Source organism: Melopsittacus undulatus, chromosome 6, assembly GCF_012275295.1.
Source record: "Melopsittacus undulatus isolate bMelUnd1 chromosome 6, bMelUnd1.mat.Z, whole genome shotgun sequence".
Classification (NCBI taxonomy): domain Eukaryota; kingdom Metazoa; phylum Chordata; class Aves; order Psittaciformes; family Psittaculidae; genus Melopsittacus; species Melopsittacus undulatus.
In genome coordinates, this window is record NC_047532.1 from 20,953,745 (window position 1) to 20,978,586 (window position 24,842).

Here is a 24,842-nt window from a genome sequence, read left to right on the forward strand (position 1 = left end):
ACCATGCTGCAGAAGAGCTGACTTCCTGGTAATTCAGTGGAAAGTAAAAAGTGTCTGTTCTGAGAGGAATTAGGAAAACAGAAAAGGACTCCTTTGAGAGATGAAGAGAAATAAAAGGGAGCAGCAGGAACATTGAAGTCAGCAGGGGAATGGGACTCCCAGACTAAGGGGAGTGACAAGAGTCACTTCCTTTGTGGCTGGCCTTAATGACAGTAGAAGGTATCACTACTGGGAGCCTGAGCAGCTGGAAATTCTCCTGGAAGATGTAGGAAGAAGAGAATGGGGCTGAACAACAGCTCTTGCCTGACTAATGGGAAGTGAGGCTCAGTTATTTAAGTCACATGCTAGTTTTTTAGCAGGCTATTGGAAGGGAAGCTTACGATATGCTAATACAATAGACATGAAAAAGTGCAACTGCTTTGGAGATCTATCTTGAGTAAGAGCTCACAGATCTTCTGAAACTTGTGAAATATCACCTGTCCTAAATCTAAAACACCAAATAGAACATGGTGGATTTTGCTATATGAACACCCTTGAACAATGAGCTTTCCCTTACTAAGAAAAGACTTAGTAAGAAAAACCTTCAGTTGGGCCAGTTAACAAACACATTATCCAAGGGGAAACCTTATTCAGCTTTACAGATAGCTATATATTCACTTTTAAAAGTGGGCTGTAACTTTATGAGCGCATGAGATGCTTACTAGCACCTTTAGAAACGTATCAACAGGAGAAACAGACAATGCAGACCAACACAGGATGAAAGCAGAGTGTCTTTGTACCCTGAGAGAATTCAGAAGATCATTAGCTACAAAACCATAATCCAGTTACAACTTAATCCTGAAACCATTCCTACAGCACGTGTGTGGGAAATCATCCTTGGTCTACTGTTCCGAGTATAGAAAGAATTTGTACCTCTATTTTGCTTCCAGCAAGTTTCTGATATATCTCAGTTGAAACTCTCTGCTGTGCCTAACTTTCAAAGTTCTCCCTTATGAACAGTGTTTTAGCTGCCTTTTAGCCACTAAGATCAAGTTCAAAATCCTCTTGAACCTAGCCTGCCAGCTCCCTACCCAGGCTTCATCTGACAGGCCTTCTATTGCCTTTAAATTCTTTCTAATGTGGGTGACACACAGGCGTACTTCTAAGCATATTAATCACCACTTAGAAATCATTCTTCACCTGTAGATGCTTCTTCCTCTTACGAGGACAAGATTCTTCTCTTTCAGGAAGATTGATTCCATTTCTCTAAAAGACATCTATTAAAGCAGTGGCTTCTGCCACTCAATTTATTCTGATGGAGAGAGGGGAAAATTATAGCACATGGGAGTCCAGCAAATTAAAATGGGTGTGTTCTGAAAATTTAAGAGGGAACTAGTTTCTAAAATATTTGTTAATTACATTAATTACATCCTCTTTCTGTACAGGAAGTATCAAGATGATTATATGGGGAGGGGAGGAGGAAGAAAGGGTGTTAAGTTAGCACATCAACAGACCAATTCCATTGTCATTCATTCCTTTTGTTCTTGTGAAACCCATGCTCCATACCAGTTATAGCTGCAAAATTGGAAAAGTAAGACTAAAGAAACTTAATTCCACATTCTTGGCCAAAGCACTCAGCTGAAGTCTCCCAGGTCACAGGAGCTTGTGGAGCTATCTGGCTGTTTTACCATGGTGTTAGCCTAGAAACGTGTCTGGTGTCACTAATGGTAATATAGCTTATGTGTTATCCAGCATTGGCACCACTATCTTCTGTTTAACATAGAAAGCACTTGTCACTTCTTTACAATTCAGATTAGGAAATGGAAACAGCAATGTACTGGCTCTTAGAATACCATATAGTTCCGTCTGTGGTATTATAACAATATATGGTATTTATAGAGTTTAAGCTCAATAAGTAGCTTAAACTTCTGATGTATGTGCAGTATTCCTCAGTGAGACAGTGTGTTATGCACTGAAACAAAGGATAAAAAAAAGTACTTTTCTCCTCCCACTATTAAATAAATGATTCCCTGCCTTTTGCTATATATGAGTACTTTGTAGGGTGACTTTTTAGAAGAATTTCACAGAAAAACTGAACTAAAGGGATTGCAGAAGCTGGGAAGAAGACAAGCAAAGATTAATTTATCAAAGTTATAGAAGAGTTGTGATGCAGGGTTTGGACTTTATTCCAGATTTCAGAGTCTGAAGCTGTGCTGTCTTTTTGTCCTGCTGAAATGACTGTAACAGATGAGACAATGCATCTCCAGACAGGAGGCAGAGGCTTGAGCAAGGGCTCTAGCTCAGGTGTGCTTGATCACTAGTCAAAGGTTGCCCTCACAAGGTAATTGATTTTCAGTCTGTGACTGGATACCTGCTTGGAATAACGCTGACATCTGTCTTAAGTGTGAGCAGTTTGTTGTGTGGACTTAAGCAACTCAATACTGGAAAATAAAAGGCTGATACTGAGTTTTGCAGCATAACGACAGCAAATTAGAATTCTAGCGGAAAAGGTTTACAGAGTTTGACCAGCTCTTCTGAACTAGGACACATTATTTTTCAAGAGAAGGTGCATACCTGTCCTAGCATGAAGGCTCAAAGATCCGTTATGCACTAACACAAATTTATTCTTTTTCTCTTGGCTCCTTGGCCTTATGGAAAGGGAAGATTCCAGGAAAGTAGAAGAGGAAGGAGTGAAGTTGTTGCCTTGTGTTCAGAGCAGTGAGGGCTGCATGAATGCTTCTAGTGGAAAGAGTATAGAATCATGGAAGTCTAACCTATGCTTCTGCATTTCTGATCTTGACAGGATAATACAATAATGTAAGACATCCTTGAACTAGATCACTGTTGCTGTGTCTCGTGACTTCCTTCCAGATTCAGCTTAGGAAGATTTCTGGTTAAGAGGGGCTGAACTGCAGGGCTTTGCCCCTTCTCCTGGATTTGGTTTCTCAGGTATTGAATTTCTAGCTGCTGCATTTCTATGATTTTCTCATTTTCCTTTTCTGCATTCAACCTCAGGACAGCTGGACTGGGCAGTGGTTCACTGGAGGGAGCTAGAAGATAAAATCAGAGAGAACATGACAGAGTAACAAAGGTCCAGCTTGCAGGATTCTTTGGCATGAACAAGGAAATGTATCTTTCAGGGCTGAAGGAGTAGAGGTATATACCTATATATGTACTGTACTGCATATACTATACCTATATATAGGTATATAGGTATAGTATATATATATATACAACCTATATATATATATACAACCTATATATATATATAGGTTGTAAAATATAACAGGTTTCACCAAGCAGACAAGCTAGGAGAGTGTAAGAGAACTGTTCACCAAGGACAAAAAAAGGCTTCTGGAATGAATATTTACTACATGAAAAACATACAAGAAGCACTATTCACCTGTGTCTTGAATTGCTTCTCTTTTCTTGATTAATTTTAGTGTTGACTTGAGGTGATGTAGCTGGGTGAGGGCTGCCTTCAGTTCTTGCCGCAAGTCATTAATTTCCTTAATCAGACTCATGTTTTCCTGCAAAACCAATACTCCCTATGAGGAAAAGCACAGGTACTATCTGGCTCAGCAATATGTATCTTCATATCATCAGGAAGGCCACTGGACAGTATAGAATCAGTATCACAGAAAGTAAAGGGCAATCGGGACAGTACACAACATTTCAGGCAAGGCCACAGTAGATTTAATACAAAACATTACAGTATTCAAACCATATTAGCTAAATTAACTAATATTTGTTTTGCTTTCCTAACTGCAGCTGCACTCCAAGGTATGCAGGTTCCTTTCAAGTTTCTAGTAAAGCTCAGGTCCCTTCCTGGACTGATCCTATTAATTCAAATAATAGGAGGAATTTCCATTTCTCCCTCCAGCGTTTATTAGTTTGCTTTTCATTTGCCACTATGTGTCTGTTCACTTTTAAATTACCTGTATCTCCTTACCGATCTTCAAAGCCCTCTTCATTAGTTCTGACAGATATAATTTTCCAATGTCCCTTCCAAATTATTAAGAAATATATAAAGCATATAGACACTTGAGCTATCTTCTGCTAATATGCTGTTATGGGGAAAGGTTAGCTAATCTGTTGCTCTTTTTTTGACAATTTTCAACCCATAAAAGTTCAATTCTCTAATTATTAATTTTTTTAATAGCCTACCACAAAGCATCTTGCTGAAGGAGTTGTGAAAGTACAAGTGAGTGTACTTTACCCATTGTTGCAACAGATTCAAAGACTTCAGCAGAACCAGTATGGGCTAATGCTAGTGCAGGATGATAAAACTGTTGCTCGTGACTCAGACAGAGGAGCACAATTAACTAAATGTTTCTTTCTGAATTCAAGAGAAGTGGAACTGTATATTTGCCTCTTACAAAGACACTGAAATATCACATCAACAGCTAGTGCAAATGTTAAACAGCTGCCATTATACTCAACCCAAGAATAGCAAAGCTTTCAGCTACCTGTGGTGGGTTTTTATAAGTTTTGGAACACAGCATGATTCCAACCCATGGAATTTCATCATAAGTGACAATATTTTAAAAAGATAAATGGCCCAAAGGAATGCTTTGGATACCTCACATAATGCCAGTCTCAAGCAACAGGGAGCCCACTAAATCAAGGAGATAACAACAAGGATTAATGGCATTTTCCTATGAAAAAAGCGTCTTCAAACATTGATTTTTTTTTAAATGAGGATTTTGGTTTATAGAGATAATTATGGTGCCACAAAAAGATTTACACAAGGCATATATTGGTTCCTTACAGTATACTTATAAAGTATTGGCACCACAAAACTGAAAACTGGCGAGTAACAAAGTACAACACCTATCACAGTTTTCTAGGTATAGATGCACTCGAAGAGTTCAGGTTGGCAGCAACAACTTAAGGCGCATGTGTGTGGCAGGATACTTAATACTTCACACTAAGACAAGTACATAAACTGTGCTTTAGTTTTCCCTCAGCTGAAAGTCACTGACTGGAGGAAGATTGTGGGATGTGTTAAGGTCTGAACTTGTTGGACAAGAACAGTTGTTCTTGCAGTGGTTGTGTGGGACTCTAAATGCAGCAGGAGCTGGTGAGCTCAGGCAGCCTACTCTGAAACCATAATATTTTGTTGACTCTGAATTGTTTAATTCAGGTCTTTAAACGCAGATGAAATCTGACTGTTATGTGTTTAGCCCAGAGCTTGATCCCGAAAAGGTACATGTGAAAAGACTGATTTCCAAGAATCAGCCAAGGTAATTTTCTTTTGACCAGCTTTCAGGGTTATGTCAAAGCATTTCTGTTTATGTATACTTTAGTCATGAACAACTTTGTAAGTTCATTCCAAGTGGTTGCATGCTGCTATCAAATTAAGATCTTCCTTTTCATCTGTTAGACAGTATATTACAAAGTGTCTTGCATGAAGCAGCCTGGGCTACATAGAAATGTCTTGTTTGGTCTTCTGGGTACTAAAAGGCTGTGGTTGACACTGATAATAAATGCAAGGAAGATGAGGCCATCAGGTACAACTGCTTATGATGTCTGGATGCAATCTACAGCCTAGGAAGTCCCTACAGTGCTGACTGTCAGAGACAGGGAGAACATACTACAGAAAAGATCATCCTGTTTTACATGCTTCAGTTCAAGCAGAGTTACTGCGAGATTATTCAGTGTGTCTGTTCTTATGTATCCAAGTGACCAAAGAAGCCATTACAAACACAGAAGGCTGGAGGGAAAACTAATAGTCTAATAACAAACAACTTGCCAATTGGTAAGACTAATTAAAATTATCTTGACAGTTTTAATCATCTGCTGCAGCAGTCACTAGTGGAATGTACCCATGAGTAGTCAGTCAAAGAGGAAAGCACAGCTCTGAAAATGTAAGCACAGCTGAGGAATAATAGAAATACAGTGCTAGATGGCCATTGGAATGTCATTTACTTTTTCAAAGCAAGTCCTGACAGAAGTTTGTCTTAGCTAGTCTTAAAAGCCCCCTGAAAAGGACTGGAAGACCATGATAATTCCTGCTGGCTGTAAAGTCTCATTAATCTACTAAACTTCAGAGAACTGCTTTTTCTTTGAAGAAACCAAGCAGGTTAGAACCTTTGATATCTTCATCTGCCAGATGTTTTATTAATTCAGTTTTAATCATCATTTTATGTTAGGCTTACTGATCCAAGACATCAAGTATTATCATTATGAGCACCATCTGTCACCCTGTTCCAGCAAGGAAATTCTTCAGGTTATTTTCTGAAGCCATCTCCTTTTGTGCTAAAAGAAACATCCAACTCACAGAAGGAATAAAAAAAAACTTAAAACAAGGCCAGGGAAGAAGGTTACTGCTGGTTAGACCTGGAGACACACTATAAATACATGGCAAAAAGCAGATGACTTAGGAGGGGACTGGGGCCTAATGGTTCTGAGGAAGCAAAATAAAGTAACAATGAAGAAAGTGCTAGTGAGGGGAAAAGGAAATGCTGACTGAGCAGAAGGAGATCACGGTAAGAAGAGACTGTAGAAAGCTGTCCTCCTATGATGTTTGGTGTGGGGCTTTAGATCCTCTCACTCCAAATAAAAACAAATTGGATCTTTGGCCCCAGCAGCCACAAATTTACCTTTTAAGGAACAAAGTTTCTGAGCAAGAGATCTTTGTATGAATAGACATGTTCATCATATGGTTCTGAACTTCCTTGCAAACCCTGATTTGAAAAGCAGAAAGTTCTGAATTCAGACCAGTAGGTGTGGGACTATGAGGCTAAAGAAGTATTTTCTAAAGACTTATTTTTCTTCCTTCAATATTACCTTCTAAACACTAACACACAGCAAGTTCAGCTTGGCACTCAGACAGCTACCAACTGACTATAATGGCAATTCTAAATATTGTTGGAAATAAATTGCTTTAAAAATATCTGGGCAGCAGAGATTCTCCATATCCTTTTATATCAGGGAGTGGGAGGTAAACAAAAAGTGTCCATGAAACAGCAGCAGTTTCTGACTTCAGAAATCTTGCTCTTTTTGTCCAGAAAACTATAGAACTTGAGTAGCTCAATGAATATTATCATTGAATGGAAGCACTTGAAAATCTTAGGAATTTCTGGTGAGGAAGCAAATCAAAACTGTTTCAAAGTCCTAAGAACCCATAGTGGTAAGGCTTCTAAAGCATCTTTGGTGCAGCTGCTTCCTTTTTCCCTCTCCATATCACAAGGGAAAGGCTTATTACCTGCATAATGCACATATAAGCACGTTGGTGGGTTTCCTGATTCTTCACCAACTTCTTTTTTAAAGCTGCCAAATTCCTCTCGAAATACTCTCGCTGTCTCATGCACTCGGGCTGCAAATCTTTTTGTGCTATTTCAATCTCCTCCTGAGGGGGCACAGCATGTTGTCTTAGTAATTACACTACCAGAGAAATTCATCTGCAAGGAGAAGGTGAAGGCCCCTACTCACCAAGTCTGATTCTTGCATGTACTTGGTGTAGAGCTCACGGATCCCATTCCTCAGCTTCTTTGGTTCTTGAATGAAGCCCGCACAATTATGAAGGTCTGCTTTAAATCGTTTGATGAGAATTTCCATATTTTGCTTCTGCAAGAATGATGTAGGTACATTTTTATTTGGCTCATCAGAGCACTCCATTATGTGTAATTTTCTAGGAAGTCTACTGGAGCTGGTGAAAGCTGTCATATACTTTACTTCCACCTACTTGGGAAAAAAAAGTCATTAAAATAACAACTGGGGATATAAGCACTACATTTTGAATAGCAGTGATAAGTCTTAGCAGTAATAATAATCCAAGATACTTGCATTAGATAATGTAAGTGCCAGCATCCATAGATCTCATCTGAAAACCAGTGGCTGACTACCATGCATGCTATCCCTTCACTGTTCTGTCCAAAACAAACTACATTCTTATTAAGAAACAACATGCAAACAGTTAATAAGAGAATCCAAGGCACTAAACACATATCAGACACATGCACAACTTGATGATTTCACATCAAGATTGCCTTCTCCTTTTCACTTGGTTTCAACTAGGGTCCTCTACCTGCTTCCTCAGTCCTGCACTGCCTTTTAAACTGTTTCCCCTTCCCTTTTCCTCCCTCATGTCTGACACGTTTGTTGTCAAAGAGAAGGGCTCCTTATCTCCCCCATTAATAAGCCCACCATTCATTTCATCCTACTAATACCTACATAAGTGATAGGTAGTAGCCTATATGCTGCTCCTGTGTAGACCAGGTGTTCCCAGATCTCAAGCTTGGGCAGGAAAGGGTAGTGTGTTAAACATTTGCCTCACTGCTCTGTTAAATCCTGGAGAATATGTGTTGATTGAACAAACTGACACATCATTAACAGGATTTTTTAAACATCAACTTTCTAAGCTGATTGCAGGCTTGAAAGTTTTCTTTGTCCCCACTGCCTAGAGGCTCTCCTGGTCCTTGGACATGGTATCCCTGAAGTACCTGTTTGCTCAGATTAATGCTTCTACGGTGTTCTGTCCCCACAAACTTCATTATGTGGGACCTGCACAGTGGTTGTACCCCATACCTTCTGCCTTTCCCTATGCATCTCATTATCAGTTGCCTTTAGTTTCTGTTGCAGTTGTGTGATGTTCAGCTTCAACTGTGTGCTCTCCTTCTGGAATCGTTCCAGCTCGCCCTCCATCTGAAAGGAAGCAGGAGGAGGAAATCAGGACTAAAAGCAGACATGAAAAAACAACACAAAACAGGAAAACCATGGACTGGAAGCACAGGATTGAAGGAATAGATCCCCCTTCAGGTTGAATTACAACATGAAAAAGTAAATTTTGGAACAACACTGCCCTCTGTCAGAACATACAGGAAAACACAAAAAATGATTTTTAACTCCCCTTTGAGTAACAAGTATTTAAGGGATGGGATGCCTCTTTATTTCTTTGAGCTGAGCTGAAGCTTTGCTGTTCTATCTGAATAAAAACGTTTGCCTGAGACCGGCATTAACAGTCAATGCTGGAAAGAGTAAGTGCAACAATAGGAACCACCTGATACTGAAAAGAAACAAATGCACTGAAAAGCTGCGCATACTTATGTAAAACATAGGGAAAAAAAAAAGTAATAAGGGTACTACAGCACTTACTCACATAAGATGGTGACCAGAATAGAGAACATCATGCTAGTCTGATGTACATAAAACTTGTTTGTTAGTTTGCATTTTATTTAAAAGTTCTGAATAAACAGATTTATGAAAACTAATTAGTCACCGATCAGCTGATCTAAAGCTACATCTATGGAGAGGTCACAGTAAGTTTCTATCATAAATAAGTTGCTTCAAAGAATTTGCTGTAATCTAAGTATGAATACATGCAATTTTTCCATGGATCAGCTGATGAACTGTTATTTGTCCATGTGTCTAACTCCTAAACAGAGTTATGTTTGCATAAATTTGCAGCTTTTCTGAGTAAAGCTCACTCTCTCTTCCTCCATATCAGTAAACCAAGCACTGTCTTTCAAACTCTACCGGGTATGTGGACAGCATCTATTTTTAAGCTAAACTGGTATTACTTGGAGCCTAGAATTAAATACTGAAATGGAAGTTTAAATAACTTGGTTGATCACTGGTAGCATATGATAGAAAATTAAATATCAGCTATTGTGCACAAATATTTTTATTAGGTGTAAAGATACTGAATCAATGCTGTGTATCCTTGAAAGAAGTCAAGGAAGAAAGAGGGTAGAATCTTCCATGGGACTTGGATTCAAACAAAGGACTTAGTAGCAGAGGCCAAATTGAGGGTGTTACTCACCTCATAGATCTGCTTCTTCATTATATTAACATCATTTTCATGTACCTCTATTAGCTTCTTCAACTCCGCTATTCTGTGATCCAGCACAAACTTGCACTTTTCCAGTTCCTGGTTTTTCTTTTTTAGGTCATATATATGCTTCTCCTGGGAGAAACAGGTACATATGTGAATCAGACACAGCATTTCAAACAGACCCATAGGACTAGGCAAAAATAAGATAGAGGCAAGACCAGCAGTCACAGATCTAGTGGAAGACTGAACTTCAGTTGCACACCCATACAGATTGGGTGAGAAGGGAGGGGCAAATAATGCAGAGAGCCATCTACAGATCCCAGAACAGGGCATGACAAACTCAACATCCTGAACTTGAGTTCCCCAAGAAAGTCTTAGAATGTTAGCTAAAAACTAAACTCCCAAACTAAAGATCGCAAGTTCTTTAAAACTGTTTCCAGTCATGTGATATTACCACAACATGATACTATTAAAATAAATACCTGTATTAAATTAAGAGAGGGTGGTTTTGATCTCAGACAATTGTCCAGTTTCTCACCTTCTCTTGGATAGTGTCAGTTCTCTCTTGAATCTCTTTCTTCAGTGACAAGATGTCATCTTCCAGTGACTTAGTGAAGTGTTGCAGCTTCTGCTGTGCCAATTTCATTTCCTCAATGCACCTGTTCCGCTCCTTGAGCTCTTTCTGTAGGCTGTTCAACTAGAGGCAAACAAGTAAGAACTTAACAGTCTCCAAAACCTGTGCACGACTTAGCCATACTACTCTGTACAATACCTTGCAGACAGTGTGAGATAAAAATAGCTAAAAAACTATGATCTGATGAAGGAGCATCACATCACTTAAATACCTGTCACTCAAAAGGGAGTTGAGTATTTATGTTTGCATTTTCTGTATATTCTGACAGAATACTCACTGCACTACAAGGAAACAAGGAATTTGCATCCAGGCCAAGAAGGGTATGGTTATTATACCCAAGCATCAGCTTCAAATAGTGTTCAAGCCATGGAAAATTAATTTAAGGTGATCATTTGTCATGCATCTCTAAAGGTTTCAAAAGTAGATGAGAAATGTGCCTAGTTCATAGCTCTTGGGTACTCTCAAAATCCCCGCCTCAGTACTCAGATCTGTGAAGCCAAGAAATTCAGAATCAAGGAATGGTGTTGGTCAGAATGCAAGGACACATGAAGAAACTCCTGCTGTCTAGAAGACAATAGAACTGAAGGCAATACGATAAGCATACAGCTTCTTCTACCCAAATATTCTAAACATTCAGTCTGATACATGAAGAGGCTACTATTCTCACATAAAATGCCATTTATTTACAGATTAAATTAACAGACTAATTTGACATGTCATTCATCACATTCAATCCTTGGCTATGAGTCTCCAAGTTCAGATCTGATCCTATCACAGAATAAGAAATACCCTTTTATTCATGACTCCAATTTCTCCTTTCAGTTCCATGTTGGACTCCTTTTCTTCCCAAAGTTGTTGCTCATACTTAATTTTGATTTCCATGATTTCTTGGTCTTCATCTTCATAAATTTGTTTCTCAATTTCTTCCTGTGCTAGAAGCTGCTGCCTCATATCCTCCTCTGCCTGCAGTTAGGGAAAGCAAACATTAGAGAAGACAATGAAGAAGGACAAAGAAGAGGAGGGTTCTTTATCTGTAACTGTGTTTCTCCTGGGAGGATCTATATTTTGTGGATTTGTCAATTGCAGCAATATCATTTAAGGTAACTTCATAGGGGACTAAAGTAGCTTTAAAAACTGCTATGACAAACATAAAAAAGATTCCTCTTAAAAAAAGAAGAAAAAAAGAAAAAAAGAAAACAGAATACTTCATTCTTAAGGCTTGGATGCTTCAAGGTAGGAAGCCCAAACACTAACACCAGCAAAATTATTCTGGCTGCAGAAAATGCAAATATGGATAACACCAGAAAATATCTTTTAAAATTGCTGCTTTTGATGAATTAGGTCAAATAACCACTCAGGTTTGCATCAGTCTCTGTATTCTGCTCACACTCATTCCTTACATTCTTTCCAAATTGTTATTGCAACACAGTGCTGCAAACAGAACATTCATAGAATTTATTGACTTTAGATATATAGGGATCAGTTATCCAGCTGCCCTTTGTCAAGCCATGTCCTTGACCTCAATGTGCAGGAGTTTTTGAAGTACTCAGGGTATTTCTCTTTATCCCCCAGATTATGCCACAAGAACCTCAGGGACTTGGAAATGGAATTCACCATTTTAGAAATGTTATCTCTTCACCAGAACAAGGTGACTGAATCTTTTTCTTCAGTTGGATAGAGCCTTCTTTCAGACAGAGCGTTGGGTGACACGGTTCAGTGGGAGGTGTCCCTGCTCATGGCAGGGGGGTTGGAACTGGATAATCTTAAGGTCCTTTCCGACCCTACCTATTCTATGATTCTATAATTACAGTAAATGTATCATCTAGTCCACATCAATAAACAGTAATGTTGGGATCTAGGAGAAAAAGAGGTGAAGCTGAGAATGCCCAAGGATATCAATCTTGGCAGGTTACTTATTCAAGGTATGAAGTGAGAGAACTTGGTAACTCAGATGGCTTTTCCTTATTACTATTCTACCTGTCAACATACTTCCCCAAGGTTACAGGCAGATCAGGATTTGCATGGAGGGACCCCATCTCTGCTGTCTTAGGGAACATTTTATCTTTGGAGCTGGGGATAAATTTGGTCAATAACTCAAACTGTAAATCAAGATTCCAACCTCTTTCAGCAGAACAGATTTCTCATTAAGTTTTTCCTCATAGTATTCTGTTAGTTCCTTCACAGCCTTGCTTTTGCTTTCTTCTAGACTGTGTAGTTGTTTCTCGTATTCCTGCTGCATCTTTTGGGATTTCTCATCCAGCTCCTGGTATTTCTCATTTTCCATTAAGAGTTTCTGATTACTGTCAGATTCTGGTAACAGAAAACATACAGAATGGATAAAACTAATAGAAAAGAGGTGTATCCTATCCTTCTACAGTCACCAGTGTCTTATTCTGTACTATCTTTTTGGCAGCTGGTTACAATAAGTTACACTAGATGCACTTCATCACTTTCTTCTTCAGATATAAAGGGGTTTTAGACTCTGTGGACATGTAAAATTTTACATCAGGAAACCATCTCTTGAGTTTCCTGCTCTTCCTTTAACTTACCACTTCACTAATAATGCCTGTTCCAAAGCTACCATCTACTTTTCTTTGTTGTATCTCTGAATATCCTGCTATATCCCTGCTGAATGGCGGTTTGTTCCAGCTTTAACAAGTCTCAAATCTATACCAAGATCTTCCACTCTGCTATTACAACAAATTAATAACAGCTAGTTTAGGCATTCCCTTGAGATAACAGCCATGACAGATCTGTATAAGCACAACTGCTACAGAGTACAAGTAGGAAATGGACTCAGTTTTGGGTGGACTTGCTTTATGGTACTCATTTGCAATACTTCTGTCTTACATTGTTTATGAATCTAGGGTCCAGGTATTTCCATGTTGTGTGCATTGTATATTAGCCTCTTTGATGAAATGTATGACTTCACTATCCTTGCACAGTCAGCTATAAAATAAATGAAGAAATTACTAATCTCAGAACTCAAATATCTAAGATACAGTGCCTATGTGCATGTTCTCATCATGGTCACGTGTGTGTTTAGACAAATGCAGTTTAGACAAATGTTTGGTCTGTAACACCTATATGACATTCATGCATTTTTCCTTGTTCTTGTATTCTAGTAATCCCTCCCTGTCACATTACTTGCTATGAGTCTAATGCCTTCCTCCAGATTCTAGTTACAAACACTTGTTACAGTATAACCTAGCTTTTGCATCTCCCTGGCCTGTTTATCCATCAGCTCAGACACTTGCAACTGGTGTTGTCGTTCCTGGTTTTCTTTCTCTGTCTGTAAATTCTGGGGGAAAAAAAAGAAAAAGACAAAAACATTTTAATTTGAAACTAGGCAAAGCAGTACCCAAATTGTGCTCTTGCCAATGTTGGGGAACACATACACAAAAGAAGTTATGTTTGAAATCTCTTGACAAAATTCAGATGCTATGTGTCACTAAGCCAAGTCTTCCCAGAGATTAATTTGTTATGGCAAGTGACAAAACTATGGAAAGCTAAGGGGAAGTAGCAAATGGAGTTCATATAATTGAGGGTACTGTACAATCCTAATCTAAGAAGAAAAGTTTGTGAGCTACAAAAGCCTCCACTTTTTTGTGTGTGCCTGCTTGAGAAGAATTTGCAGTTCCACAAATTGTTGTCCAGATATTAAAGTTCAGGCTGCTTCCTGCCTCACTTGAAGCTATCTTGAGGGCATAAACCACTGTCATTTGCGTAGAATGACGCATACCTAAGCAAAAGCAAGTTTTGAATGCCATTTACTTGGAATGTTCAATTACTGCTACAAATGACTTAACCTTCTAAGAAATCACAAAGAACTGGAACAAGAAAACAGGTGAGAAATTTCCCAGAAAAGTTGGGAATTGTACCATAGGTACAATTTTTTCACTTCTCATAACAACTCTGTGGGTCTTGTATAAGCAAAAATACTTAATTTGTCTGCTGGCCACAACTAGAAACGTTAGCCCCAAGCCTGTCATTCAGTTTAATCTTAACAAGTACTGATACTTGGATGGAAAGTACAACTTGCCTGCCTAGAAAACTTTTATTCACCTTCAAACTCATTTTCTTGCAAGTTTATAATCAACAAGCCTAAAGAAGTTTCAGTGTAGCTGAGATTATTATAACTCTATGACAAGACCTAAAGAACCACAGAACAGAAAACCAGCACAGCTAAAAGACAGTTGGAGAATCTATAAGAAGTGAAAAGGTTTTATTGTAAAAGGTAAAGCTGTACAAAAATGAGGAGAAATTGAAAGGTTAAAACTCAGGTTACTTAAATGCATAAACTACAATGTGAAATGCCAAAGAGCCTGAGGAACTACTGGAAAAAAGCAGAATAATGAATAATTAAACTTCCTAAAAAAAATAATCAAAATCAGAAACCTGCCAGAACATTTGTAAGGCCAAAAGACAAGAAAGGTATAAAAAGGAGCGCCTGAAACTGACAAGACCATAAAATAATAAATCTACAAAGTAACTTTGCAAGCTTTCATACTGGAATCCTTCTTTATGTGGAGTCAAACTGGAATACTGCTTGAAGGGACTATGTACAGTTCAACAAAATAAGCAGTAACAAATCACCAGGATAGGATAATACTCATCCAAAAGCTTGGAAAGAACATGAGGCTGTCAGAATTGAATCATGTGATACATAATCTGTCACTTAAGCCATCTTACTGCCAGACAAATTGTACTGCATCACTTGCCTTCTAACTCTAAAAACGCAAATATAGCAAATTACAGGTCAGAAATGGGGTGTGTGCAACAAACAGATGGACAGAATAGAATGAACAGACATACATAAATAAGACACTGGGAAGAATTATTGTGGCTTTTGCCGTTTGGGGAACTTCTGCTTTGTGACCATAGAGAAATCAATAAATACATTAACAGAAGAAATCCAGGGAATATATTTTACTTCTATTTTCAGAAAGCATACAAGGCATCTCAGCAGATGTTCTCAAAAATGTTAAGCAGCCAGAGCACAACAAAGGCAGCATTTAGAAGGATAATTGTAGGATCCTGCAGCAACTGCAACTTCATATGTGATGGTGCTTTCAAACCATGGTCCCATTTCTACTCAAGGGTGATAAAGCTTACTGGTCCTTGGTCCCAGCCAGCATTTATTACTGGAACTGTTTACACAAAGATACTTGTAGGCTCCCTAGGATAACTATTTCATCCTGTTGTTACAGGATAGTTGGTTCAAAGGTAGCTTTATGCTTTACAAATATCAAGAACATCTGTATTGGAAAGGAATGTGTAATTTTTCAGATGCTTTATGGCATTCATACATATATAATGCAAGCTTGGATACAACCTTTCAATGAAAGATTTCTTAGTATTTGGTTCTGCAATATGATTCATACCTCATATTTGGTTTTAAGGGAGCTTATTTCCTGAGTGAAATTATCTTCTAATTCCTTTATTTTTTCATTATAGTACATGTCCTTGAGACTTAGCTGGTAACAATTTTCTGTCTGTAGCTCTTTCACATGAATCTGCAGGTCCAGCATTGCCTGACTCTGTTAGAACATGGATAAGAAGACAGTATTAACAGAGAGATTATTTGCCTTTAGCAACAGCTTGTTAAGGATATATTATTTACATGCATGTATTTATAAAAGACAGCCTTTGCAGAGAATTTACAGACAGACCAAGACGATGTTCTAGAAGTAAGGTTCCTTTGTTATCTTACAAGATGGTTTCTAGAAATGTAGCTTCTGACTTCTCTACTCCATTAAAACTGCCTTCAAGAGACTCAGAAAAGTATTAGAGAAAAATCTAAACCTTTATCCACACTCACTGTTCATACAATGCAATCTGCATGTTAATAAGCAGCTGCAGCTACTTACTGTAACATCTTTTATGATGAAAGGCATGCAAGCCCTTTTCAGCAGAAGGCCATATAGGAACAGCTACTCACAAACATCATGCAAATGTAATTCATAAGCTGTACACTAGGAATTCTATGGTTGATGTTCACAAGTTGCTCCACCTACCTTCTCTTTTATATCTGACCTCAGGACCAACACTTCCTCAGCATACTCAGCTTCCTTCTGCCATTTCACTATCTCACCTTTCTCATATACTTTCCAGATAAATATAGAGCCATCCTCTGAGGCAGTCAACAGAAATTGGTCATCATTTGTTATGGACATCTTAGAATGAAAAGACAATAATAGCAGAGACAAGAAGAACAGAAGCAGTTTGATTTTATTCCCAATTTTATTCCCCACCCATATACTCCCTGTCATTTCTACCACAATTCTATGATTCTATGGTAACTTTATCTTCCTCTTTCCAGAAAGACCTATATTTTAAACTTCACTGTCAGAGAAATGCCATGTTACATATCCTGGTGCAAGCCACTTTTTAGCCAACAACAGCTTATCTAGTGACATCTATTTCTAGAGAGACTTCTATGAATGCTGTAATACTCATTCTCCACATGGAGGCTCAACCTCAGTTTTAGCAGTTTTATTATCTATCAAATGCGAAGGAGAATCAGTGCTAAAGGAGACATGTGCAGCCTGCAGTGCAGGGAAAAGAAAGTACTTTATGTTACCTTTGTAACAGCACCCGCATGGGCCTGATACTCATTGAAATCCATTGTCAAAGGTAAAGGGTACTTCATAGCTCGAATTGTCCCCAGAGACGTACCAACAAATACCATGTGCCCAGAATGAGAAACAGCTACTGCAGTATAAACAACACCAAAAGCAGGCACTTCATGCTGGATCTAAAAAAAGAGACAAAACAAAACCACCACACAAACGCCTCATATTACATTAAGTTCCCCAATAGTATTTGATTAGCTATTGCATGAGCATTTGTCATACCTCTGTCTGCAGCAAATAATGCAGTCAAAAGAATCTACATGCCTTTAGGAGTAAAGCCATAACTATCATTAATATCAAGCTTTATAGATATGCACAATTTCAAACCAAGTTCCACATATTAATCACTTCTGAAAGATGTAATGGTTATTAAATACAATTTACTACTTTTCTGGACAAAAAAAATAAATGCATGTAGCCTACAGTAGGAGATGCAGTATACTTAGATTTCAGCAAAACTGTAAGTACAAGATTGCTAAGTTAGTTTGTTAGAGGGATTAGAAGATTTCTAGGTAAATCAGAGTAAATTTATAAAAATACAAAATTACAGCAAAATGTCAGGTTTCATGCTAAAGGGCACAAGAACACAAGAAAAGTGTCAGTAAATATTGCGGCTCTCAAACCCTGACTGGTTACTACTTACCAAATGGACAATAAGAAAACCAAAGCAGTACTACCCTCCCCCAAAAAACTTAGCAAAATCCCTTAGTCCTTGTTAGCTCACCGAAGACTCTGAAATTTCTTTGAGAGTTTGGTCAGATCCAACAGCAAAAATGACTTCGGCATCAGAAGACAGGTCAATGCTGCTGTACCTGCAGGACTTGAGCACACAGTCTGTCTCCCTTTCACCTGTTGACAAGTTCCACTCATACACAGCACCATGTGTGTCACAGGAGATAATTTTAGTATCATCTGCACTCCACTTAACTGAATGTATCTGGCAAAAGCAAAACACACCAAGGAGCCTGATATGTAGGTTATAGACACACAGCGTGAAGTAATTTTACTGGTAAATCCATGTCAACTTAGTTATCACATTTACAAGACTTACTTAAAACCCCCTGGATGTTTCTCAAGTAATTATATTAAAAAAAAAAAAAAGAATCAGGAACAACTACTTTATGAACCCACTGCCAGGAAAAAGCTCATTTCAACAGTGAGTAATACATTTCATTTTGTAATTTATTACTGGGATAGTTTTCCTGGTTCAGCTACCTGCCAATCACTCACTTCCAGTTTAAGAACAGACTCTTTAGATGCATCTAATACATGCATACATTGACTTCTGACCAAAGAAAACTGACTTTTGAATTTCTAGTTTTAATTTTTGGGTCCATTTCTGATCCAAAATTGTACTTTACCTTTTCAAAATGCATCTTACCAACTAGTTCATACTTTAATGAGTTGTACTGCATAGGATTTGTTTACTAACCTTCCCACTATGTCCTTTCAGATTATTAATATTCTCAAAGGTGATGCTGGAATAAATTTCAATCACATTTCCATTAACTGCAGCAAAAAGATGTCCTCTGCTACTGAATGAACACTACAAAAACAACATAACCACCCATTACTGCAGATGCAGGGGATAAAAACATTCATGAATTGAATTCCAATGACATCATCTAAAATCAGAATGTTACACAAAAAGAAAACTCCATGACATAATTAGCCTCTTACTGCTTTCTTAATTGGCACTTTTCCCTGTAAAATTCAGTTGAGCATTTCTGAGCAAACTACCTCTTCTGCTGCTTCCTAGGTGCACATTACATATCAGCCTCCAGGCTTATTTTTCAAGTTAAACTCTTTTTCTCTATGCTTTGATATCCTAAATCCTACTAGTATCTATCAGAGAGGTTTCTACCTTTTGTTATGTTCTTTGCCACTCTGCTTCTTATGACTCCTCTATTTCATTTTTGCATCACTCCTTACCTCTCTACACTTTATCACAGCAAGCTCCTTGAAAACATGCATGTCCTCATACAGTAGACTTATAAATCGTAGTTTGTCAGAAAATCCAACCAAACAGAAAAGGCCAGTGGGATGAAGTGAAACTGTGTATGCTTCCTCCCAGTATTCCTTACACAGCTCCAAAGTGCTGAAAGAGAAAACCACTGTGCAGTATGGAATAGTACAAACTCCCTGTACATGCAGAACGGGACATCATATGGCCCAGCAAGGACACCTCCAGCTACAATCTAACTCTGCTTTGTCCTTGAGGAAATGTGTTGTCATTCAGTTAAGTAATCATCACACAGATGTTACAGGAAACAAAGGCAAATTCAAACTTTCTGATTCATAGATAAAGTGTGGAAGGTGTAAGAGCAAATCCTTGTTTAGTGCAATATAATTAAGAGGGTACATGAATCACTGACTGCAAACCTACACAAATACCTCTCCAGAGATCTGTTTTTCTCCCCGTCTCCTCCCACAGAACCTTAAAAACTAGAGTAATTTTTCTTAAGAACTATGGCTATGAAGCAGGGGATGGGATGATGGGACAGCAGTAACTTAAAGCAAAGCTGAATGAAATATTCCTGAAGATTTTTTCCTCAATACACATGAGAAGTCTGACACAAAAATGGCTTAATAGAAAAGGCTTTGGAGTCTTCTGGCACTGGTTTTAAAGGCACTGCATATTCACACACCCCAAATAATGTCAGTAAGATCATTTATATCCCACTCCACACAAGAATTTTATCAAAACAACACTCTCATTCATGGGAGGTGGCTGCTGTTACCTGTAAGTACAACATACAAAAAAGCAAAAGGTAGTAATGAACAGAAACAACTCTTTACTTTGTCTGGTAATTCCAGATGCGGACAGATCTATCCAGGGAACAAGTGGCAAGAATGGATTTCCAAACACAGATGTCCAGACCAGTAATGGAAGCAGAATGCAATGGGAAAGTCAAATATTTAAAATAAGCAATCCTGTCCTGAGAAACAACGAGAACATAAAAATTCACAAATATTTCACTAGAAGCAGTAAGTCAGGTAAGAAATCTATCATTGCTCTTTGCATGCAGTAATCAAATAGATTTGAGGAAACCACTTACTCCTTTCAGGGCACATAACAATATTAAAAACATAACAATGTTAGAGTCAGTTTTAACGTTATAATTAATAATCAAGAAAAGTGATGGGGGGAAGATGTAGGCTCCACAGTCCTCATACACTAGTGAGAGCAGAACGTAATTTTAGGTGTCCAAAGAAATGCAAGTTGGATAAATAAATAAAACTAGACCTGCAAGAATACATTTAAGACCTTCTGGCCAGACATATATATAAAACCAATCCAGTGCTGACTGATAAGCAGATTAACCAGGATGTTTAGTTAGTACATCCTGAAGTGAAGCACCAATGAAATTTTAGGCTACATGCAGAAAAAGGACCCATAACTACAAAACCCCCTCCTGTAAAGACCTTTCCATATGCCTGTACACAGGGTAGGTATTTAACTCCAAGACAGTCTATTTCGTGATAATACATTTATCTCCTGTCTTTTTATTATTTAATTCCTTCACAGTAGGGAATGGTTTTCATTATGTTTGTCTGTCACAAAGAGGTTTCACTTCTAAGTAGGACTTCAGTGACTATTATTTTAGAGTCACATGAGATTCCCATGGATGTTTATCATTGCATTAAAAATTCTGCATGTTACAGTGGAGCATAAACGATTATGTTAAAATCCTCTCTGTTAAAAGTCTCTCTCTTAAAGCCTTGCTTAACTAGTTCAACACCTACTTAACTAGTTTAGCACCCTTAAATAGACTTAATAGTGTCCTCTCTCATTCTGCTGAATAACATCAGGTATTAATATGGAGGGATGGTTGAGCAAGGGGCTGCTAAAATACAGCTCTCAGAGAAGCACACAGAACTTATCATATCATGAGTTTTAAGGATTCAGATGCTATTTTATGCTTTTTATGAGAATGCATTATAGAAAGCGACACTGAACAGCCTGTGCCATTACAATACCTCTTACTGGCCATTAGGGATGTGGAATGTGATAGGATTGCACTCACCTTCATGAAATCGGTGGTGAGCATAGTAAACACATAAAGCTGATTCTTATGTGTGTTAACAACCATTGTTTCCTCTGAGGGGCTGAAGCATATATGTATAATGTTCTGTCTGCCTGACTTTTTTGTATCACTGCTGAACCGGTCCTTAGGAAGCTGCAAAACAAATACATCCCATGGGATATTTCAGGTCTCCATGTTTTAGTAGTAGACACGCACATGCACACACACACACACACACACACACACACACACTTTTGCTGTAATTCTACTCTAATAAGCATATACTTAGTATCAATGAGAAAACTTAGATATTTAATAGTATCTAACTACTGCAAGGCAGGGAACAGAGGATGAGATAATTTAATTGTATCTATAGCATTACAGCTGCAAAAAGTATCAACAGACATTTCAGAGGTAAACTTAAGCACTGCCTTAAACAAAACTGAAAATGGTAGCAGAAAAACATTGAGAAAAAAAACTGCCTGTAAATTGTGATGTCAGAGTAACAGTTCTTTGCAATGTATCATTCAGGTTGGTAACAGCCTTATTACAGAGTCTTGTACACAGGGAAGATCTGACCTCTGAAGCCCAGAGTATGAAGGCTTGATCAGGTCATCAGAGCTAAATGTTCTTATCCAGAGGCTGCAAATAAGTCAATGTATACAGCTCACTATAGAACAGTTATAAATCTTACTGGATTACTTAATAGTGCAAAAGTCTCATAAATATCTGAGGAGACAAAAACTTCGCCTTGGAAAAGAACTAAGCAGACTAGTTCTTCAAAATTGATGTAGAGTACTTCTTAGCTCCAAGAGTCTCCATAAATAAAAGTTTCCTAAAGTTTTCCTGATGTCTAGCAATCTCAAAGCAGATTTTAGATGAGGGAACATGCAGAGTTATGATATAAAATTTATCTATTGCTGCCTTTCAGTGTGACCTCTGGCAACTCCCTTCCTGTCAATCAGCAGAGTTAGCTAATGCTTAAAATGTAATTTAGAGATATGCTAAAAATTATCATAAATAGCTGAATTGGAAGTACCCCTCCCCTCTAAACAGGCCTTTGCTGTATTATTGCCTGGAAAAGCTTTTTTTCTCCCTACCCAGATTTCTTGAATCTCCTCGCAGAATTCCTTTCCCCTGGTCTTCTCAAAGAGCACAACAATTCCTGGGCTAGGTGAACATGCAAATCCTTTGGAATAAGCTGCAATTGCAGATATTTGAGGCAAAGAATCCTGTTGTGAACCATTATCAACACTGGAGCCAACAGAACAACTGCAAGCAGGAAATGCATAAAGACTTAAGAATACTAAAGGACAAACAAAAAAATGCTTATCAGCAGCAAAATATTATTCACAAACTGGACAAGAAAGAAATAAGTGAATGGCCTACAACTAATATGCATGAACAAACATGAGATTATTAGTGTTTAACAGCCTTACCACTCATATTCTGTTGTTGCATCTTCTTCTAATTCCCTGTGTGGTTTTCTGTACTCTACTCTTGTCTCCCAGAGAAGATTTCCAGTTTCAAACAAGATAAGTTTGCCTGTGTCAGTGCCACATATAACTTCCTCCTTGGACAGCCAGGTATGGCACAAGTAGTTTTGTGGCATTCCCTTTTCTAAATTCATCTGCTTCAAAGTTCCTTCACTGTACTTAAAAAGTTTGAAAAAGCCATTTCCAGTGAAACAAACCTGCGCATTGTCATGAGGACTAAAACTCACCTATGGAACAAAAAGAGAGAGAAAATATTTTATACAACTATATTCGCAAATAAGCAAATATGATACTTGTTCTGAAGACTTTGAATAACAGATACAGGAGAACAAACAAGGGAAGCAGTTTCTTAAAAACATATAGGAATACAGAAAAGAATAAGAAATAACCATCATAACCACATATTGCAGTTTCCCCCCTTTCAAAACAGTGTCTATCAATTTACATGATATTACAAATATGTTAACTCTATTAAGCTGCTATCTGAATCACAATGCAATACCAAAGGGAAAGTTGTCTCTGACTTTCAGGATTAAATGCCAAAAGTAAGGCAAAAATACCTCTTTACTGTTGATTAGCATGTTTTTTTCTTCCAGTGGCAAGCTTCATGAGAAGTGGGACCATTCATTCCTAAAGGCCAGGAATAAATTATTTCTGGCATACCTCGCCCATTATACATGTTATTCAGGTGTTTATTGGTGGAAAAAGTGAAATAGCCATCTTAATACCCAACACGAAGGATAGCAGGCATAATAAGAACTCATTTTTTGTGCTTAATGGGACTTCAGACAGCAGTTACCTTTCAAGTCACTCCTCTTCCTCTTAGAAATTGAGTTCATGAAGTCAGTAGTTCATACAACCTCTCTGTGTAGCTGTACCCCAGAAAAAAACAGCAGCTGGGGTCCAGCCAACCCAGGTACTGAAAGCCTATTACCTCCCTGCAAGAAAGATACTAAAAAGTGCACCCAAAGAAGGACACGGGAATTGTTTGAGTGCCATCAGCTTGCTCCTATGCACTCTTCCTGGGCTACTGCTCTGATCTGACCATAGAACAGACTGCAGGAAGGAAAAGGTGTGTGAGCATGCAGAGATGTGTACTATGCCTTCTGAACACAGACAATATATTTAATGAGTGTTTCTGCAGGGAGACAAAGGACATGTTGCACACACACTGGCCAGTTTTATTGGCCCAGACCATAGATCTCATGTGATGTAAGAGACAAGGACATGAGAATGTCCATTATGGGTCAAAAGCAAAAATTTGTTTAGCCCAGTGTCCTATTGCCGAAGAAGGCCAAGAGCAGATACCAAAAACGGCCATGGAAACTACATAAAATCTACATTGTGGAGCTCGCTCCTTCCTGTCTTGCCCAGAATAGAAGCCATATGGTAACAGGAAATTGTACCAGGCACGTATCCTGCAGACTGAACTCACATCCTACCTGGCACCGAGTACTTGTTGGACTAAAGTTTGGTCTTTTTATCTACGTTTTTGAACGAGTGTAGTAGGCTCCCAAGGAACTGTGAATCAAAACGTTAAACATAAGCCGCAGAGACGCTGGCCCAGCTCAACTGCGGAGGTGTTTGCGTGCACCCCGGTGGCAAGGCTGCGGGGATCCGAACAGCCCCGGGGCTGGCGGGATGTGCTGGAGCCCGTGAGAGCCGCCGCTGTTACCTGGCAGACGCTGCTACCCGGGGCCTCGAGCCGGACGGCAGCCATCAGCCGCTGCTTCTCCCAGAGCCAGTAGGTGAGGTGCCCCTTGGGGGGGGCCGTGGCGGCGGCCAAGTACCGACCGTCGGGGGAGAAGGCCAGAGACACCGCTATACTCTCCGGCAGCTCGGCAGCGGACAGGGTCCTCCTCCGCCGCGCCGGCACCGACGACAGATCGTAGACCGTCAGCACCGGCTGATCCGCTACCGTCTCTGCGGCGGCCAGGTACCGCCGATCGGGGCTTATGGCCATCGCCTGCATGCCTCGGGTCTTCTCGATGCCTGCGGGGAGGAGAAGGGTCAGGACGGGCCGGGCCAGGGGCTGGGGCTTGGGCCCGGGTCGGGATCACCTGGGATGAACTTGTGCCACTTCTCCTTGAGGTGGAGCTGGACGCAGCCCGCCCCCACCGCGTGCAGCACGACCTGATCCTCCAAAAAGCAGACGCCGCTGGCGACCCCCGGCCGGCAGCCGAGGACGGCCACGGGTTGAGCCACCACGGCCGACATGGCGCTGCTGCTGCCGACGCCGTTGCCGTCGCCGTAGCAACCGCGGCCCCGGCGTCCCCGGAAGTTGCGGCGGCA

General features: G+C 39.2%; 1 protein-coding gene across 2 annotated transcripts; it reads right to left on the reverse strand.

Annotated features, from left to right (window-relative positions):
- Positions 1-1,211: 1,211 nt before the first annotated feature.
- On the reverse strand, positions 1,212-24,767 carry CFAP57 (cilia and flagella associated protein 57). Of its 2 annotated transcripts, XM_005151246.3 has the most exons (22): positions 24,611-24,767; positions 24,226-24,542; positions 22,494-22,777; positions 22,155-22,326; positions 21,055-21,207; positions 19,826-19,965; positions 18,959-19,124; positions 18,459-18,572; positions 17,751-17,963; positions 16,975-17,148; positions 16,409-16,567; positions 15,776-15,931; positions 13,599-13,692; positions 12,511-12,701; positions 11,181-11,354; positions 10,296-10,454; positions 9,746-9,889; positions 8,512-8,628; positions 7,417-7,551; positions 7,190-7,333; positions 3,383-3,509; positions 1,212-3,029 (listed from the first exon to the last, which is right to left on the reverse strand). In XM_005151246.3, the coding sequence occupies exons 1-22, from the start codon at positions 24,765-24,767 to the stop codon at positions 2,818-2,820; spliced, it is 3,702 nt and encodes a 1,233-aa protein (XP_005151303.2). In that variant the 3' UTR covers positions 1,212-2,817. The 2 variants fall into 2 exon arrangements, with proteins under 2 accessions (XP_005151303.2, XP_030906757.2); XM_031050897.2 differs by lacking the exons at positions 7,190-7,333; positions 24,611-24,767 and having other exon boundaries at positions 24,226-24,536.
- Between the last annotated feature and the right edge of the window lie 75 nt (positions 24,768-24,842).

What these genes read in the sequence shown, in the direction of transcription:
- CFAP57 (XM_005151246.3), bottom strand. Translation starts at nt 24,767, where the DNA reads ATGTCGGCCGTGGTGGCTCAACCCGTGGCCGTCCTCGGCTGCCGGCCG. An exon ending in AAGAAATTTCAGAGTCTTCG is followed by an intron (nt 17,149 to 17,750) that starts GTGAGCTAACAA and finishes CTCTTTTTTTAG; the next exon opens with ATCCAGCATGAAGTGCCTGC. An exon ending in CTTATATGTGCATTATGCAG is followed by an intron (nt 3,510 to 7,189) that starts GTAATAAGCCTT and finishes TTGGTTTTGCAG; the next exon opens with GAAAACATGAGTCTGATTAA.